The 15624-nt window shown below is 32.4% G+C and overlaps 4 protein-coding genes across 8 annotated transcripts; 3 read left to right on the forward strand and 1 right to left on the reverse strand.

Moving 5' to 3' along the window:
• Positions 1-93: 93 nt before the first annotated feature.
• Positions 94-4682, forward strand: LOC127061609 (solute carrier family 35 member F2-like). Of its 5 annotated transcripts, none has more exons than XM_050988721.1 (9): positions 94-594; positions 980-1089; positions 1226-1419; positions 1600-1762; positions 1928-2084; positions 2168-2378; positions 2560-2687; positions 3033-3239; positions 3383-4682. In XM_050988721.1, exons 1-8 carry the CDS (start codon positions 476-478, stop codon positions 3235-3237), a joined length of 1287 nt encoding a protein of 428 aa, XP_050844678.1. In that variant the 5' UTR covers positions 94-475; the 3' UTR covers positions 3238-3239; positions 3383-4682. The 5 variants fall into 5 exon arrangements, with proteins under 5 accessions (XP_050844678.1, XP_050844679.1, XP_050844682.1 ...); XM_050988722.1 differs by having other exon boundaries at positions 3048-3239; XM_050988725.1 differs by having other exon boundaries at positions 565-594; positions 1222-1419.
• A 441-nt stretch (positions 4683-5123) lies between these two features.
• LOC127061608 (uncharacterized) lies at positions 5124-7230 on the forward strand. Its single transcript, XM_050988720.1, has 3 exons — positions 5124-5281; positions 5349-6826; positions 6990-7230. Exons 1-3 carry the CDS (start codon positions 5164-5166, stop codon positions 7104-7106), a joined length of 1713 nt encoding a protein of 570 aa, XP_050844677.1. The 5' UTR covers positions 5124-5163; the 3' UTR covers positions 7107-7230.
• Positions 7231-7341: 111 nt separating this feature from the next.
• LOC127061607 (GPI ethanolamine phosphate transferase 3) lies at positions 7342-12279 on the reverse strand. The gene is made up of 4 exons (XM_050988719.1): positions 9246-12279; positions 9000-9170; positions 8698-8918; positions 7342-8623 (listed from the first exon to the last, which is right to left on the reverse strand). Exons 1-4 carry the CDS (start codon positions 11824-11826, stop codon positions 8429-8431), a joined length of 3168 nt encoding a protein of 1055 aa, XP_050844676.1. The 5' UTR covers positions 11827-12279; the 3' UTR covers positions 7342-8428.
• A 601-nt stretch (positions 12280-12880) lies between these two features.
• On the forward strand, positions 12881-15568 carry LOC127062042 (ell-associated factor Eaf). The gene is made up of 7 exons (XM_050989637.1): positions 12881-13242; positions 13326-13476; positions 13625-13856; positions 13922-14158; positions 14313-14605; positions 14684-14846; positions 14954-15568. The coding sequence occupies exons 1-6, from the start codon at positions 13234-13236 to the stop codon at positions 14782-14784; spliced, it is 1023 nt and encodes a 340-aa protein (XP_050845594.1). The 5' UTR covers positions 12881-13233; the 3' UTR covers positions 14785-14846; positions 14954-15568.
• Positions 15569-15624: the final 56 nt, after the last annotated feature.

The following is a 15624-nucleotide window of genomic DNA, read 5'->3' on the forward strand; positions in this document are numbered from 1 at the left end:
ATATATATATATTGTACATAAAATTCTACGGCAAGATAAACTCGAAGAATAAAGAAAGAACTACTTCTTTATCGCACGTTATTTCTTGTGAGTGTTCGTTTGTTTTTCAACCCGCCAAAACAATGGGAAACCAAAGTGACATACACGATGGTCCATTTATCATGATATTATTATGAATATCAAAATCCTTAAAGAAGTACTTACGCAAATTTATTTTCTTTTCAAATAAAACGATAAAAAACGATTTTTCGATGTCGATCAATTTTTAAAGCGTTAATGAAGTTAGAGAAAAAAAATTGATATAAAAGGAGACATCGTTATCTCGTCGCCATTAACGGCGCAAAAGCAATAGAGAACCGATATATCTCTGATGTATCCCTGAAAGAAGAGAAATATACGTATGCACTGGTAAATGGAGGGAAGGAGGTCGCGCAAGCGCTTCGGTTAGGCGCCGGTTAAAAGGCCCGGGGCGAAGATGCACCATGGCATGGGAGTGTCAATGGACGATCGTCACGGTGATCAAACTTCAACGATGCAACCCAGGAATGGAGTTTGCAGCAAAATCGAAAATTTCATATCCGAGCTGGGAGAGTGGTACGTGCGATTTAGTCGTTTTCAACGAATAAAATGATCAAAAGGTGCAGTGATGTCTTCTCACCCTCGCCGGTGGTCCGTGTATTAATGGTGAAGGGACGAGGAGGGATACTCCGGGAATGAAAGTGGCGGGTGTTTCACGATTTATATTCCATCGGTTTTCATACTTCTCTTCGAACATACGTTTCTGTTTTAATTCATCTTTTCTTTTCTTAATTTATCTTACGAACGAACTCTTTTATCTTGGAATTGATCGATATTCGACGCAGATTTGTTTTTATCGTATTATTTTATATCGTTTGTTAACTGATACTCGTTGAGTAAATCGTTCCTTTTTCTTTTATCTTTTTTCTTCGAAATAACCGATGTGTTTTTATATTTGTAGGGCCGTATGGCGTGCTATAATAATGGGCCAATTTTTGTCGGTGGTACTTTGCTTCATAACATTCATTAATCATTACATCAACACGACTTACCAGTTATCATTACCAACAGGTAAGATATTTATCAACCGTACTTTCCTAAGTTGGAAAAATATCTTCGAATCGTAACGATACCATAGGTGGTTATTCCAATGGTCGTTATAGTTCAGTGATTTTCAAGAATCAAGGAAGATTTTTTTCCGAGACAGGACAAAATTTGCCACACTACGCTATGATGTGCCTAGTATACACAACGTGGATGTCCTGTAGGGGTGTTGGAAATGGTCTAATATCTGTAATAAGAGCCCGTGGTTGGAGGTACTTGTTGTTAGCACTCATCGATGTTGAAGCGTGCACACTTATTACATCGTCCCACCAATTCACCAGCCTCGCCAGTATACAGGTACACCAGTCTCCTATGATCTATTGATCATGTTAAAAATTTCAACGCTCCAGGACAATGGCTCTTCCTTTCCTCATGGACATCTGTTTGACCGATGCATTGATATCGATGTGCTCGTTATCGGATTAATGAAAGAAAAAGCATTGACTATTTGCATTAAATTAATTTAACTCGTTTCAGTTACTCGATTGCGTGGCTATCCCAGTGGCATTGGCACTTTCGTGTTTAGTTCTCGGAGTAAGATATAGGATGGTTCACATCGTTGGTGTTTCCATCTGTCTGATGGGTGTAGGATGTTTAGTTTGGGCAGGAATTCACGATAATAAAGATCCGGCATCCACTGGTAATTATTGAATAATGATAACATCCGTAATTTTTTTTTTTTTAAAGAAATCGTATTGACTTTATATTCTTGATCGATAATCAATTAAATCACCGTTATATCCTAACTTATTTATCGATCCTTTTAAAATACTATTATTACTTTCATTATCAATTATATATAAAGGTAAAAATCAATTAGTCGGCGACATGCTTTGTCTCGGCGGTGCCGTTTTATTCTCGATAACGACGGTACTTCAAGAATTGGCTGTTAAAACGGTCGATATTATCGAGTACTTGGGTATGATTGGTTTCTTCGGCACCATATTGAGTTGTTTGCAAATGTAAGTCAATGTCATTGTCTCTTCGATTTTTGTCTATCGATAAAATCTTTCATCTATTTTTCATTAAATCGCTTTGGTTTTAGAGCCGTTCTCGAAAGACTTCAAATCGAATTGTTCCATTGGGACAATGTACCTGTTATCACGTTTTTGGTGGTTTACTGTATCGCACAATTTGTTTTTTTCTCTCTCGTTCCTGTCGTTTTATACGAGACCGGTGCAACTGCATTGCAATTAGCTCTTTTATCTGCGGATTCCTTCAATATTCTATGGGGCATAATGTTACATCATTATAAGGTAAAGTGGTTAAATGAAATTAAACAAAGAATAATATTAAAAAAATAAAAAAAGGAAATCACGATATCCATATTACCAATACTGCTGTATAAAAGTAATTAATAAGCTTAATACGACCTTTGCACGAATAGTGCATGCAATTAGGAAAGCGAGGCGAACGAAGTTGTTTGCTTTGTTCCAGTTTCGCACCTTGTATTTTGTCTCCTACACGCTCACAATGACTGGCATATACATTTATGCTATAAAGAGGACACCGATGTCATCGAACTCGCGAAGGCAACACATCGAGCCTCCTGCTCCAGATTACAGGTAAAGTTCAACGTTTTCTCATTTTCATACATATATTTTTTAACATAATAATTCGTTCGTAATAATTTTATTATCTCTAACATATTTCATTGTCGACGTAATAATAAATTATTTCAAGTTATTTTACGTTGAGAGATCTGTTTGATTACATTAAGAAATTTTATTAAACATTTTTATGAAAAAAAAAAAAAAGAAATTAATCCTCCGAGCGATAATGTAATTATCATTTTTATCGAGAGTTTTAGGTAAGTGACCATTATTAGGAGGTAAAAGAGTAAATGATTACTAGATAAGAAATTGCGATTGTAAAATTTTGACAAATAATTGACCGAACGTCGATTAAAGTGATATAATTTTAAGACACATGTCGCACGGCGAAATGGGTGAAGTGGAGATGGCAACGAGCTCCGGTATGTCAGCAGTGAGCGGTATTCTTGATATAAGAGCATCCACTCTCGGAAGTGAAAGAGAAACGATGGATGCAATGAGTTTACCCCTTAGTGTCAGTTCCGACACAGCCTTCACATCGTTCTATGGTAGTCAAACATAAAGGTAGCGTTTGGATCGATATAACGAAGCGATTCACCTATAAAAATTATTTGAATCTTGACGTTATTGTAGGAAAGATCATTAGCTAATTAATGATGTCATATACATTCTTTCTTACTTTTTAATTAATGAATGTATCCTTTTAGGCTACTAATGGGCACAGCGATTCTGCCTGTAATTAACAAGGTAGATGGAAACAATTGTCTAGATGAATAGTACGTAAGTCCAAAAGTAACCCTTTATAAGGGCCGTAAAAAAAATGTAACTTGAGGATACAATATGAGGATATTCAAAGGAAAAAAACAAAATGAAAAACGAAAAAATGTTTGTATATCGAAATAATAGTTACAATTGTAATAGTACCGTTTATATCACATTTTTTAGATAGCAGTATGTATATATATATATATGTATATGTATACATATATATATATCCTCCAAAGACCAACCAAAAGAAGATTCCCTTTGGAGGAGTGTCATTACTTTTAACTATCTTCCCTATCACGATGCACGATTTTCTCTAATCATTGACGATCCCATAATGACAATATCGGCAGCACGAGCGATTATGTTCTGTTTGGAACATTTATGGTCGCTGGCCTATGTCAGTAGCTACTTCTTGCATGCTCCTGCCTTTAGAATAGTACGTGATTATAAGAGTATAGAGAAAAAATAGTAGATGACGATAAATGATGTATAATATTGTCGACACTGTCACGACGTCGATTCACATTTCTTATCTTATAATTAGTTAGAAAAACGGAACGTGATACGACGATACTTTGCAAGTCATTTTTCTATATTAGTCGTAACTCGGTTGTGCGTATTGATACATATATACATTCATATATACATTATATATATATATATATATGTATGTGTGTGTGTGTGTGTCAAAAAATATTTCTTGACAATGGGTACAAGTCGAGAGATCAGCCGAGAAAAGATTTGATGGTTTCTAATTTTTAGTGTACTTTAAGGCTTAAATATTAAGAATATTTAATAAAACACTAATTATTGCCGTTTACACTTAATCACGAGTATGTTTCCGAAATTGTTTTCACGAGATTAAAAAAAGGAGAATCATCTCAAAGAGATGTGTGTGCCAAATATCTCGATATTACTTGTTTTATTACATTCTACAAAAATTTACCACGTAGGACATTTTACTTTTTGTCTGTCTTTTTTCTTTTTTTATTTCTTTTTGAATCTTCGCATATACTTTTATCTTGTTGTTGATTCAATTTTTATTACTTGTCATTTAAATTTGTCTCAACTTTCCCTTTACTAGGGAAAATTTATAGAAACCAATTAAGTGTTTATATATTAATATTATACATAACTAATGAGTAATATCTTTAAATGTATTAAGCATTCGTTATTCGATATAGTTAAACTATCAAAACATTTTGTTACGAGTTCATCGAAAAATCAATAAAGCGAATAAAATGGTCAATTAATTTGTAAATCATTTACCAATCCTTATTTTTCATCTTTTCTGTTGATTTTCATAAAACCAATTAAACTTGTCCTTCTGTATTTCGTTTTGGATGTTAACAAAATGAAAACAGATATTCTATTCTATTTACGGTCTGAAGATCAAAAGTATAGATTAATAAATGAGACATACGTTCCATGGAGAAAGTCTTATTAAATATGATATGTATAATTCTTAAAATACCAGCTTATGAGAATAAAATTGTAAGATGGCAAGTGCACTTCCATCCGTTCGAAAGAAAATCGTATCGACTGATTATAATCCATATGTACATACGTACATACTTTAGTGTAGTAGAAAAGAGATTATTCTAATTAGACTGTTCCAACTTCGAACGGGTCATAATCCTTAAGACTTTGCAAATATTATCGACTTGTGAACCATTTAAATACAGCTATCGTAATGAAGATTTAATCATTTGATAGAGCCATGTCACGACAATCGGTAGTTCTGTCGTTTCTCTCCGGTTTTTTATTTGTTACGTTGAACAGCGTAACGTCTAAAGTAGTTCCCCCATCGCCATGGTCAAGCTATGCTTCGAAATCAGGTAAATATATTTTTGGAATTTTTTGTCTCGAATTCGAAAAGAATTAATTTTTCTCTTTAAACTTTAGTTTATTCGAGGTCACTCGGACCACCTGTACCTGGATTTAGCACCATAAACGTACCGTACATGTCCAAGTCACCATTGTTTCCTAAATTCGTTGATCCGAAAGCTATGATCTCTAAAAAGACTGATTTATTGAACAATCTCTTTGGTGGAATGGGTACGGTTCCTTGGGCTGCTGATAGCTCCAAGTTGTTACCAGGTAGTCCTTTTCAATATTCTACGGTGGACGAGCAAAGTGATTCAGCTGAGGCGAAAATGAATGACATTGCTCAATTGTACGGAGTTTCGAAATTCAAATCTACGCTACCGTCTCAGGAAGCTAAGAGAAGCGCGACCTTGCTCGCAGACGATCCAGAATCATCGTCAAAAGATACAGCGTCGAATGATAAAACCGAGGTAAAAGATTCTAACTCGTCCACGAGCGATGACAACTCAAATCCCGAGGATAGTCAAACGATTGAAAAAGAGAGCAATCCTAGTAAGGTAAAGGAATATCTCCCAGGAATGTTTCCTCCATTTGCAATGGATCCTTCGATGTTCATCGAAAAGAAATATTCCTTTTTGGACACGCTATTCAAAAATCTTCCAACGAGTAGCACTACTCCAAGTTACACCGAAACGACACCGAAAAGTACCATCGTACCACCTGAATTTTGGATTCCAAACTCTGTGATCGTCAATCCGATGGAATATAATGAAAAGATATCGACCTTCTTGGATAAATTATTCGAGAATTTAACATTGAACAAGACTGAAGCTGAGGATGATACATCTTCGGTTTCTGGAAAGAGAGTCGCAAGATCAATCGAGGACGTATCTTCTATCATCGCTGCTAAAGATGCTTTCGTAGATACGATATTATTGCAACTGGGTAATTTAAAGAATGAAATGATCTCGGTTTTAAACGATACGTTGGCTTATCAAAAATCCTCAAGCGTACCTTCTCCGATACCAAAGAAACCATTTCTACCAAGCATGTGGATGAAGCCAACAGTGGACACGTTGTTACCTTTGAAACAAAAAATGGCATTTCTTGATCAAATGTTCGACATGTTGCTCGATTTGCAAAAGAATGTATCCGCAAATATTCTAGAAACCGTGAAATCTGAGCTGAACGTAGAAGGTAATGTTCAATCCTCGAATTTAAACGACGAACCTTTGATAAATACCGATGATAGCTTGCTGAATCAGTCTCTTTTGGATGCCATTAAGCAAAGTTTGGCACAAAGTGTTCAATATCCAACAGGTGCTTCTAAAGGTGCTACCAAAAAAGTAGCCAGATCATCGCCAAGTGCAACCTCATTTTGGGTTGCTTATCCGGAGAGTACTCATACCGTTGCTAAACGACACACTTCTGCAAATAATTATCAATATCCCTTACGAAGAGGAAATAATTTTAATTATCCAAATGATAAATCGGATCCAAAGCAATCCGCGGAAATGTTACAGAAATATGACAAGGGAGATGCCGACTTTGATTACGTAAGTTCAGCATCTTTTTTTATGTAATATTATTATCACAACAATATTATTATCTATCTAATCAATGGAATTTAAAGTGTAAAACAATATGAGTTTTATAACGAAGCTATGATCGAGCACCTTTTTATACGTGTGATACAAATAAACGTGTCGTATGTCATAGGATATCGATGGGCAAAGAGATAATATAGAGAAATTTAAAAAATATATTAAGTGGATGAAATATATTATGAACGAACACAAAGAAGGCAGGCATCATCATCATCATTATTATTATTAAGTCGTTTTAAGAATTTATTAATATATCATTATACCTCGAAATTCGAAATACTAAGTTGAAACTAAAGCTTGTAGATGATCTCGATTCTATGAATAAAATTCTTTAAAAACAGTTAAAAGTATAATCGTAAGGCTTAACTATTTATTTCATTGTAATAATTATTCATATTTTGTTCGACGATCAATAATATTTATGAAATAATAAAGATGAAAATAATGTCATGTTAAAAAATATGTCACATAGATAGTTGAATTTTTATTAACAATGAATATTAACTGCAGATGTATGTTGAGTATTAAAGTTTACTTAATTTTTATTATTTCCCTGAAGTAAGTATGCAAGTAGTTTTCGTTGCACACTTTTCTTATTTTTTATCGCTCATCACAAACGGCTTGTGTCATAAGAGTAACTTTTGATGACTACATTTTACGACTCTAGGGCATAATAACACACACGTAAACGCAATCCTGCATCAAGTGCATTGTTATGTTATTTTGCAATCAGCAATGCATTGCACGCAGGGTAGCGTTAATGTGTTAGGAAGCACCGTGACTTATGACAGATGTTCTGAAATTCTTATTAATATATAGCTTAATTATAACTTCGTAGAAAATTTTAGAAATATTGGCAGTACTGGTAAGTACACACATAACTTATACATAATTCTGCGCATAATTCCTCTATAGAAACTAAAGATAAATCAATCTAAAAAATCACACTAAGAATATGACTGACTGTAGTTTGATCACAAGTTTTTCTGTTTTAGATTTTTCCGTAGCTAAAATACATTCGTGCGTTTTTCATAGCACAATATGAAGTACTTAAATATTTATAATCTTATCTAAAGGCAATTTCACTTTTCCTTTTTTCATCGTTACTTATCGTTTCTACAAAATTATCGCATTCACTAATCCGATCTAGTAGCGCTATATAAAAGTTTGATAATATAAGTATAATCGAAATTTTTTCTATATTTATTCTATACTTCTTCAAACGTGTCTTTCTTTTTCTATTTTTAACACATACATAAGAAGAGAAACTCCGATTTGTTATGTGTTCAAAGTAAATTAGTTCTCAATATTTAATACTTAATAATATACTTCTCACTCTGGCAGGTATATACAATTTTCAACAATGTTTATTCTGTATATGTTTGAACTATATAGTACTTTTTACTGTACAAAGCTATGATCTTTCTTCAGGAATTTAGACAATTTTTAACTTATTGTCTCTTCATATGCTCAGACTTTATCAGTTTGCATACAAAGACAAACTTCTGAATCTTTTATTATCAAATTGTACAGTACTTTTTTCAAATATTATCACCTATGTTTTACGATACGTTTTATCAACCGTTCAACTTGTCGATCAATTCTTAATACCATATAAAGTGATGCTAGTACACTGCATAAAGTTACTAAAAATCCTATACCTTGAAATATTAACTTTGGTGCAAAAATTTTCCAAACCATTAAGTGTCGGCAGTGAATTGTTGCAGCAAGCATGGAACCAAAAGTCTGAAAAATTTATGATCAAATAAATCAAACAAATCTTATTAACATACATAAAATCATTGATAATAACAACTTACTCTGATTCCATGAAACAATATATATTTTCCTGAGGCAGCAAATATAGCCCCATGGAATATAGATTCTTGTTCATATAGTACAAGTTCACCTCTTTTCATGTTATCTTCGCAAATCTTATTTCTACATAAATTTGGGAATATGAGGTATAGCGTAAATGGAACAATCACTAATAGAGGTAACATTGCTCCCAATATAATGTACGATCCAAATGTATTGATCCCTATGTATAGAAATAATGTGTTGTAATATTCAAAGTTGATTGACAGATATAAGATCGCATTAAAAAGAGCTAAAGATTTACCAATAAGAATTGCCGGTAATAAATTTCCATGAAAATGGCCACCTGTTCCAACAAAAGCAGCATCCCATTGAATTTTAGAAAATGTTGCTTGATGACCAGTTCCATAAAAGAAGTATTCTGCTATCAGAAACCAGCAAAGAAGTGTTGAGGTAGGTACATTGACAAGATCAGCTGTTTGTAACACAGAAATAATATACCGTGAAATACTCATAGTTGCATTAGTATAACTTATCCCTAAATACTTACAGGCACTGGTTGCATGCTTATACCTCTCCATAGCAGACAAGCTCAAAACTGAGATACATGTGATAAACATTAAAAAAGTACTGGGAGATAACATATCACCTAACAATAAAGAATATAACAGTGTAAGAAAAGTGTTCAGTGAAATAAATGCAGCACTGTACACTGTACCCAAACCATAAACAACTGGAGTTTCGTCTATATTCGTTTCTTTTTGACATACCGATTCCTTTATTTTTTCAAACAATTGAGGAATTATATTCTCACGTTGATAAATATTGATTGATTCTTTCTTTTTTGGTAACAAATATACATTAAGTGGCCGATAATAAAGGATAAATATGGAGAGAGAACATATCATATAAACCATGTTTGGTAATGCATACATTTGCCAAGAAAGAGCAAATTTTACTTTAGATAATTTTGGAAGCCTTTGTAAAACCCAATAACATCCGATGCAAACACCACTAATCACTGGACAATATTGTCCTACAATAATACTAAGTGAAAAACCTGTAAGGTTTCCACAATTCCGCAACCAAATTCTAACAATTGTTATATACAATGCAAGCACGAACAAAGTGATAACTAATAAAATACGTTCTATATTTTTTGGTATGAAAGAACCAACTTTATTACTTACAAACATGGAGCAAGTACGATTTTGGTGCTCTTCACGACATTGCCAAAAATAATATGATAATCTGATAGAAATACAAGCTAAACATAGAATGACGATTATAATTGTACTTGAATTTGATCTTGCTGATTGCCTGGAAAATGTCTTCATCCTCTTTTCAATATTTCCTTCTCTTACACTAAAAACAAGTAAGCAAATTAATGTAACAAGTAGAAAAGCTAATACATTATCCTCTTCAACAATATAACTATTAGAAAATAAGCCACAAAAAGTTAATATGAGTATTACTCTATTAAAAAAAGACCATTTGTTAAATTTACGGTAGCTGTAAAAATTCATCGAGATTACATCCCAATTTGGAATAATTACTAGAAGTAGAAGGAAAATGGAAACTGTTCCAGTAGCAAAAAATATTGTGTTTTTTAAATCTGTAATAATATCTAAAAAGAACAAACAAAGAACTATCATAACAATTACTGAATTTATTAGTACAGAGCACTGTAAAAATGGAGTATCAAATATTGCAGACATACGGTGTTGTGGAATACCACTTATAATCAAGTAAGAGAAGAACAAAGTGCAAAACATTAAAAGTAATCCTTTTGACATTAATTTAGAATCAAATTGCACCCAAACTTCTGAACATACATCTTTAAGTTCATTAAAGTATTGTTTTGAGGTCTCTACAAAAGATTTGAACTCTTCTAAATTATTTATTTGCTTTACTTGAATGGACAGAAATGTATACATATTTTCTAACCTTTGTAATTGTGTTTTAGTAAATAATTGTGTATCAGCAGAATAAACATCTATATAATTTTTTGTTTGAACAATATTCCTCCAGAGACTATGTAATGGATATAACAATTGATCCGGTGAATCATCTATTGGAATTATATTCCCTGGTAAAGAATCTAATATTATAGATCCTAAATTAGAAAATGGTACAGGTACCCCAAGAATTGATGCTAATGTAGGAACAAGATCAATTTGATTTACACTTCCAGTGCTCTTAATCAAATCTTTCTGTATAAGGGGAACAGTTGAATATATAAACATGGCAGCCTCTATTTCGCTAGGGCTGTCTCCACCATGATCTCCACTCTCTGTCATACCATGATCTCCAACAACAAATAATATCATATCTTTATCAAGAGAATCAATAATCTCTTTTATAAGATTATTAGTATCATTCAATTTCCTAGACATTTCAGGATGCTGCGAACCATGTTTATGCCCGCAATGATCAATTCCAAGAACATGTGCTACAAGTAACGACCAATCATTCTTTTTCATTTCAAAGAAAATTCGATATCTGACTTCCCTATCAACGGTATCAAGATCCCATACATTAAATGATGAAGAAGGAAACTGGCGTTTAAATTTTCCAGGAAATAAATTGATCCAAGTATCATCACCCATAAAAACAACACCCTTTGCAGCAGTTTGTTCAATAAAATTGTCTTCGCCGATATTTCCAGAAGCAAAATTCGAACCAATATCTATGAATGTAGGTAAAGATCCTGCGGTAAGACCTTGAAGACGTTGCATCGTAGTTGTTGGGGGATCTGCTATGAATTTATACAGACGGGTATACAAAGGCTTTTTTTCCAGGAGTTCATGAATTATTGGTAATTTGTTACGATGAAAAGTTGTTGCCGAAGTACTGTCATCATACCAAGTCGCAAATTCATATTTTAAAGCATCAACTACAAGAAGCACAACTCTAGCTTTGGGTTCTAGACAGATTGCAGCAGCATGTTGTGTGTCTTTAAAGATGTTCGTTATGCTACAATCTTCAAACGTTGTACAAGTCTTGCATTCTGCTCGTTCTGGTCTAGATACTCGATTAAGAAGAAAACCACTTGTAAACACTAAAAGTCCGGCTGTCATTAAATAAGACATCCATCCTTGAAATAAAATGTAGCCCCATAATTTGTTCATTTTGACGAAATTGCAATTATGTTTTAATTTTATTGATATTTATCAGTCTTCAAAGAAATCTGCATAATGTTTCATCTATCCATTCATGATAATTTATCAGCCACATTGTTCTTAACACATTGTTTCTAAGCACACTGAAACTTAACATATGAGTTTTACTTGCAAAATTTAATGTGGATTAACTTAGGAATCAGTATGAATGAACGAATATCGATTTTTGAATTTCACTCCTTTCCGAATCAAAGTATCAGTACAGTACTTTCAACATCATCGCATAACTTTCCATTAGAACTAATAATAATGTATATTTTCATTGTTCCCGATTGTTAAAAACTCATTTTATGTTAAGGATACGGACTTAGAAATCATTAGAAACACAGGGATAGGACGCAACATGCGGGGTGTGTTACAAAACATGGAAGGGGAACAGCGATCCGCCATTATAAATGAACAATATTGTAAACTGACACAAAGCGGTTACCAACAAGATATCCTGATATATTAATTTGATTAAAACTGAAAATATTCGAGAATATAAGATCTGATTGAAAATAGATCGCAACTCGATCGTTTCTCGAAATTAATAAATGATAAAAAACGATCGATGAATTGATTATCCTGGCAATTAATAAAAATGATGAAAAAAATTAATCGCAAAATTAGAAATTTTTGGAATATTAATTTTTTATAGTAATATATAATTTGTTCAAAGGAAAAGATTTTCATTACTTCGTATCAATTCATTAATAATTACGAAAATGTAATTACAAATTATTTTAAATAAGGCGCTCAAATCATTCGAGAGCAATGGCGGATTACTGCAACGGGATTGGTGGAGAATGTGTTTGCATACTCGCCAATTCAGTAATGCCAATGGCGACATTGAGACATCGAATAATAGTATTTATGATACATCATGTATTAAATAGGTTTATTAAGTTTCTTACAGTTGCTTGTAATTCTACATGACGTCTTTTTATTGGTTGCAATCAATGAACAAGCGGTTTCGTTTTCAATGTCTATAACCAATTAAATTATTTGAGAAAGCAGTGAATGGATTGATCATTATGTACATACATGGACATAATAATTTATACTATGTTAGGGACCTCGCAGGGACAGTTTTACTTTTAGTAGAAACTTTCCGATTGTACTGATTGGTAAAATTGGTACTAAATTAGGTCAATGGGATTTTTCGTTGAGTGGAATTAGAGGAATAGAGACTGTTTGATTTTCTTCGTATTAATCATATTACTCGAATTGTCTTTGTGTTTTGTGTAAAACTATTTTATAATCTTGAATATTCGTTATATTATATTTTTAGTTCTAAAAGTTGAAACTTGATTATAATTGTTGTATTAAAATGCTTCAATTATCTTCTACCATATTTTGCCACAACACCGATTGATGCATACGGTACGATGATTAGTGATCTGTTAATGGCGTTGCAATAAATATTTTTGATATAAAGCATTGATTAGATGATTTATATTTGTTAGATGAAGTCGATTCCTTCGATTGCGGAACATAATACTCGATCTGCTAGATATAGCATGGCTGAACGACTTGGTTTAGGTCCTGAAGTTCGGGAATTGAAATTAGGACCTTCTTTTACTAATAATAAATCAACAGCATTCCATACACTTAAGTGTAAGTATCCATCTGTTTGTTTTATCTTCCGTATTTTTCTTTCTCTCTCTCTCTCTCTCTCTCTCTCTCTCTCTCTCTCTCTCTCTTTGTCTCTGTTGCTTTTATATAATACTCTTTGTATTTATGCTGATCTTTTTTCAATTTTAAGATGATTTTAAACCAGCAAGTGTAGATGTGTCTAAGATGGCCAGAGTAGACGTTGGAGCAAATAATACTATGACCGTTACTGTTCCACATTTAGATGGAGCAGGTATTCCTCATACAGTGTTCAAGGGTTCCCAGAGGCCTTACCATAAAGAATGTGTTCTTATAATCGATAGAATAACGGGAGAAATAACTTTAGAAAAGTTATCTGCGAATGTTCAAGTTAAAAAGACTCGGTATGACTTTATTATATTAATCTTTAACTAAATACGATCGTTGTCATAAGTCTTGTGTCTTTTAGAACAGAACCAAAGTCACAAGTACATTTGGGAACTTCTACAACAAATATTAGTATTAATAGACCTATTACACCTGTGGAAACTAAGAAAAGTCCGACTCATGGCAGGCCGACTAATAAGGCAAAAGTTGTAAGTCGTAAAAAAAGAGATCCAGTAGTTCAATTGCATACAAAGCAAAGTAGTCCTGTTCAAATATCACCGTACCATGGGAAAAGTCCACCAAATTCGATATCTGATAGGTATTAATTAATTGTTATAATATTATTTATAATTATTACAAAACCATTTTTTTATTCTTTTTTTTTGTTATATCAATATTTAACGATTTTCATAAAAATAATTAAACACATTCTTAAATTATAAAAATAAAATTTTTAATTTCTTAATAAACAGTTTACCAATGCAATCATCAACAGCACAATCAACTTTGGCTAGTCTTCCAATGATTAGTTCAGAAAATGATGATTTTCCTATGATATCACCAATGTCATCATTCGTAGCAGCCCAATCTACAAATTCAACCAGAATTTCTCCTATAATGAACACTCGACCTCCTGTACAAGCTCCAACTGCTGCAGATAGTGATGAAGAAGCACTTAGTGATTCAAGTTCAGGAAGTTCAAGTTCAGATAGTTCAGATAGTGATTCTGATGCAGGAAATGTTTCAGTACCAACAGCAACTAATGGTATGTATCGATACAACATTAATCTCTGTTTTATCGTTAAATGCATTTACTTTTTTAATATAAAATCGTTGCTATTAGGTCATTCTAACGGTACGACTTTATCACCGACATCGCTAATGCCAAATAACTTACTAAACGAGGATTTACAGCTATCAGAATCAGAATCTGATAGCGATTAATAACGATTTTTTAAAACCATAAAAACAGTAAAAATGTGGTCCCTATGACAGATATGTATGAGGTAAGAATATTAATATTGTATTACGTATAATACAATATGTTTATTAGAATTTGTCTTGGAGAAAATGTTTTAACGATATTAATTGTAATTTTTATATCTGTGTGTAGGTTTCAGAAATATCCACTTGTGAGATTACATATTATGGTGTATTTTCTAATCAATGCATATATTTGCAAAAGAAACGAATGAAAATATTACATCGTTCGATTCAGAAATCGACAGCGATTAACATATGTTTGAAAATGAAATAAATTTGATTGCAAAAGATAAATCATCCCATAAACATGATGCAATAACGAACATTAAACAGTTTTATCTAATATCTCTTAAAAAAAAAAAAGAAAAATCAAATTTTATTTCAAGCGAGGTCTTGAATTGATATTGTAATATGAGTTGATTCTAATGTAATGCAAGAATAGGAGAAAGTACTCATTATGAAATATTTATGTTTATTGGATATAGTATACTAATTTATTAATATTCTGTTTTAAGCAAATTCTGTATGTAAATTAAGAAATGATACCATAGATACAATAAAAAAGCTACTTTTAAATTATATAAAGGGCATGATCTATATGAAAGATGTATCTACATAAAAAGGATAGTTAGGTTGTAAAAATGTTAAGTGACTAATGCTATTTAAATACATAATCTTAAATACCATGATCTAATAGAAACTTCATTCATCTATGCATAGTTGAAATAAAAACTTGCTAATTAAATTGTTTATAGATCATTTAAGTCAAGGATTCCTATTTGATCTATTTCCATTACAGCA

Source organism: Vespula vulgaris, chromosome 2 (genome assembly GCF_905475345.1).
Source record: "Vespula vulgaris chromosome 2, iyVesVulg1.1, whole genome shotgun sequence".
NCBI classification, from domain to species: Eukaryota; Metazoa; Arthropoda; class Insecta; order Hymenoptera; family Vespidae; genus Vespula; species Vespula vulgaris.

Excerpts from the sequence above, each read along its gene's own strand:
- LOC127061609 (XM_050988721.1), top strand. The coding sequence starts at position 476 with ATGCACCATGGCATGGGAGTGTCAATGGACGATCGTCACGGTGATCAA. Across the intron at positions 1,763-1,927 it reads TAAAGATCCGGCATCCACTG|GTAAAAATCAATTAGTCGGC; the intron begins GTAATTATTGAA and ends TTATATATAAAG. Across the intron at positions 2,085-2,167 it reads ATATTGAGTTGTTTGCAAAT|AGCCGTTCTCGAAAGACTTC; the intron begins GTAAGTCAATGT and ends CTTTGGTTTTAG.
- LOC127061608 (XM_050988720.1), top strand. The coding sequence starts at position 5,164 with ATGTCACGACAATCGGTAGTTCTGTCGTTTCTCTCCGGTTTTTTATTT. Across the intron at positions 5,282-5,348 it reads AAGCTATGCTTCGAAATCAG|TTTATTCGAGGTCACTCGGA; the intron begins GTAAATATATTT and ends TTTAAACTTTAG. Across the intron at positions 6,827-6,989 it reads GAGATGCCGACTTTGATTAC|GATATCGATGGGCAAAGAGA; the intron begins GTAAGTTCAGCA and ends CGTATGTCATAG.
- LOC127062042 (XM_050989637.1), top strand. Across the intron at positions 13,477-13,624 it reads AGCATTCCATACACTTAAGT|ATGATTTTAAACCAGCAAGT; the intron begins GTAAGTATCCAT and ends TTCAATTTTAAG. Across the intron at positions 14,606-14,683 it reads AGTACCAACAGCAACTAATG|GTCATTCTAACGGTACGACT; the intron begins GTATGTATCGAT and ends CGTTGCTATTAG.
- LOC127061607 (XM_050988719.1), bottom strand. The coding sequence starts at position 11,826 with ATGAACAAATTATGGGGCTACATTTTATTTCAAGGATGGATGTCTTAT. Across the intron at positions 9,171-9,245 it reads TAAGCATGCAACCAGTGCCT|CTGATCTTGTCAATGTACCT; the intron begins GTAAGTATTTAG and ends TGTTACAAACAG. Across the intron at positions 8,919-8,999 it reads ATTACCGGCAATTCTTATTG|GGATCAATACATTTGGATCG; the intron begins GTAAATCTTTAG and ends TTCTATACATAG.